This window comes from Poecilia reticulata, linkage group LG14, assembly GCF_000633615.1.
Source record: "Poecilia reticulata strain Guanapo linkage group LG14, Guppy_female_1.0+MT, whole genome shotgun sequence".
Classification (NCBI taxonomy): domain Eukaryota; kingdom Metazoa; phylum Chordata; class Actinopteri; order Cyprinodontiformes; family Poeciliidae; genus Poecilia; species Poecilia reticulata.
This window is the reverse complement of record NC_024344.1, coordinates 532,758-534,839: the sequence shown is the minus strand read 5'-3', so window position 1 is coordinate 534,839 and position 2,082 is coordinate 532,758. Positions and strand designations below refer to the sequence as shown.

Here is a 2,082-nt window from a genome sequence, read left to right as displayed (position 1 = left end):
GCTCTAAACCAGATAAACATGAATATGTTTTTATTTACCACAGTTCAAGTTTCTGAATTATTTCTGAATTACTGACTGCGGATAAAGAAATGTTGGTTTGTTTCACATCATATAAAAACCCCAGAGAAACAGGAAGTTATGGATTAAAAATAGAGTTAATTGTAAGTTTTGCTCTAGAAACTGGTTGCAGTGTGTGACAGAGTTTGTAAATGCACATTTCCATTAACTGTCTTTGTTTTCAGTGGGTAAAAACCTGAGCGAGCGGCGGGCGAACAAGTCGGACATGTCTCCGGTGTCCCTCAGGGCGACGCTACCCTCAGGGAAAACTCAGAACAGGGTGTCACAAGTCCTGCAGGTCCAGGTGCCTCTGAACCCTCTGAGGAAGAAGAGCACCGCCAAGGACTTCGGCACCTCCAGTGAGTTCCCTCCGCTAAACTTTACCKGTTCTTCTTGCTTCACACATTTTGTCTTCATGATCTTATTTTTTCTTTCCGCTAGACTCAAATTCTCCGCAGGTGGTGAAGAAACCTTCAGCGAACTCGTCGGATGAGTGGAGCGCCAAGAGGCCGTCTGATGACACCGTTTCCATCGTGTCGTCGCTCCACTCCAGCCCCACAGTGTCGCCTCAGGGCTCGCCACGCAAAGGTACGCAACACACATTCATTCCTCCAATGACTCTGGAAAATGTGGTTACACTTCATTTAAACGCTGACATGACAAACACGAAGGAGTCTTYGTGGATATATACGTCTGTTGTCATGAAGTATTTGGTAAATAATGACACTTTTATTGCAAAGTAGATACTTTTAATGGACTTTTAGTGAAACTTTCCATTAAAAGTGTCATTATTTACCATGTCATATCAACTCCTTCATGTTCATACCAGGTGTTATTTACAGTATCAAACTGCAAAAACACTAAATCTTCTCCTTTCCGTATCTTTCTTTTCTTCTGCCAGTGGGCGGCGCCGCAAAATCWCAGAACTCCAGCCAGATGAACTTATCGGGATCCTCGTCGTCGCTGACCAGCGACGCCAGTACAAAGACGGGCACCATCAGTCTGCGCAGCTACGGCATAGGTGGGGCCCTTCTCCACAAGAGGATCCTGCAGATGACCAGTCAGCATAGCCGAGAGAGCAGCAGGAACAGAGAGGGACAGGCTGAGGACGAGGCAGAGGCAGGTCAGGAAGGACCGAGGAGAGGAAGATCCAGGCAGCAGAGGAAACCGGAGGCAGAGGCAGGGCAGGCGTTACCCAGGAGATCAGGAACCCCAGAGACGCAGAGGGAGAACCTCCCGGCTCACTGCGGGTCTCCTCCTCCYCCYCACGCTGGTGTCAGGACACCCATCAGGGCCAGACTGCTGTCTCCTTTCAGGGTGCTGAGAGAGAGGAGTCAGTCCAGAGAGAGGCCGCTGCCAAAGAGCGAGGAAGCTTCTGGAGAGACTCCGTTCTCCTCGGCTCAGCAGGAGGTCGAAGGACAGACAGAGCAGAGGGTCAGGAGATCGGTCAGCCCCAACCCGTTCCTCTGGCTGTGCCGAGACCGACACAGCAGGAGGAAAACCATCTGAGACGTCCTAGACGGACAGCGCCAGGAGATTAGAGTTGCAGGATGCCTCCCTCCAAAAGTTTCATAGAAATGATGTAGCAGACAGAATGAGAGATTCAGCAACGAGGCAGAAAACGATTCCACACTGCAAAAACACAAAATCTCACCAAGTATTTCTGTCTGGTTTTTAGCACAAATATTTTAATACACTTGAAATAAAACTTTTCAGCAAGAAATAAAAGCTTGTTTTTTAAGTTCCATTGGCAAATAATTTTATTGGTAACATGGAAACATGTTGTAAGTGAAATAACCTGCCAATGTAAATAGAATTTGGTTGCTCGGTAACGAGCTGAGCTAGGCTGGGGTTGCTAGGTAACGGGCTGGGCTAGGCTGGGGTTGCTCGGTAACGGGCTGAGCTAGGCTGGGGTTGCTCGGTAATGGGCTGAGCTAGGCAGGGGTTGCTAGGTAACGGGCTGGGCTAGGCTGGGGTTGCTCGGTAACGGGCTGAGCTAGGCTGGGGTTGCTCGGTAACGGGCTG

The 2,082-nt window shown here is 49.2% G+C and overlaps 1 protein-coding gene across 17 annotated transcripts in view; it reads left to right on the top strand.

Moving 5' to 3' along the window:
* Positions 1-2,082, top strand: part of rapgef6 (Rap guanine nucleotide exchange factor (GEF) 6) — a 145,091-nt gene that overhangs the window by 136,144 nt on the left and 6,865 nt on the right. For all 17 annotated transcript variants that reach the window (XM_008426850.2, XM_008426849.2, XM_008426867.2 and 14 more), the window contains 3 exons: positions 243-416; positions 499-645; positions 959-1,078. In XM_008426850.2, the coding sequence (XP_008425072.1) occupies positions 243-416; positions 499-645; positions 959-1,078 (441 nt within the window). The remainder of the gene's footprint in view (positions 1-242; positions 417-498; positions 646-958; positions 1,079-2,082) is intronic.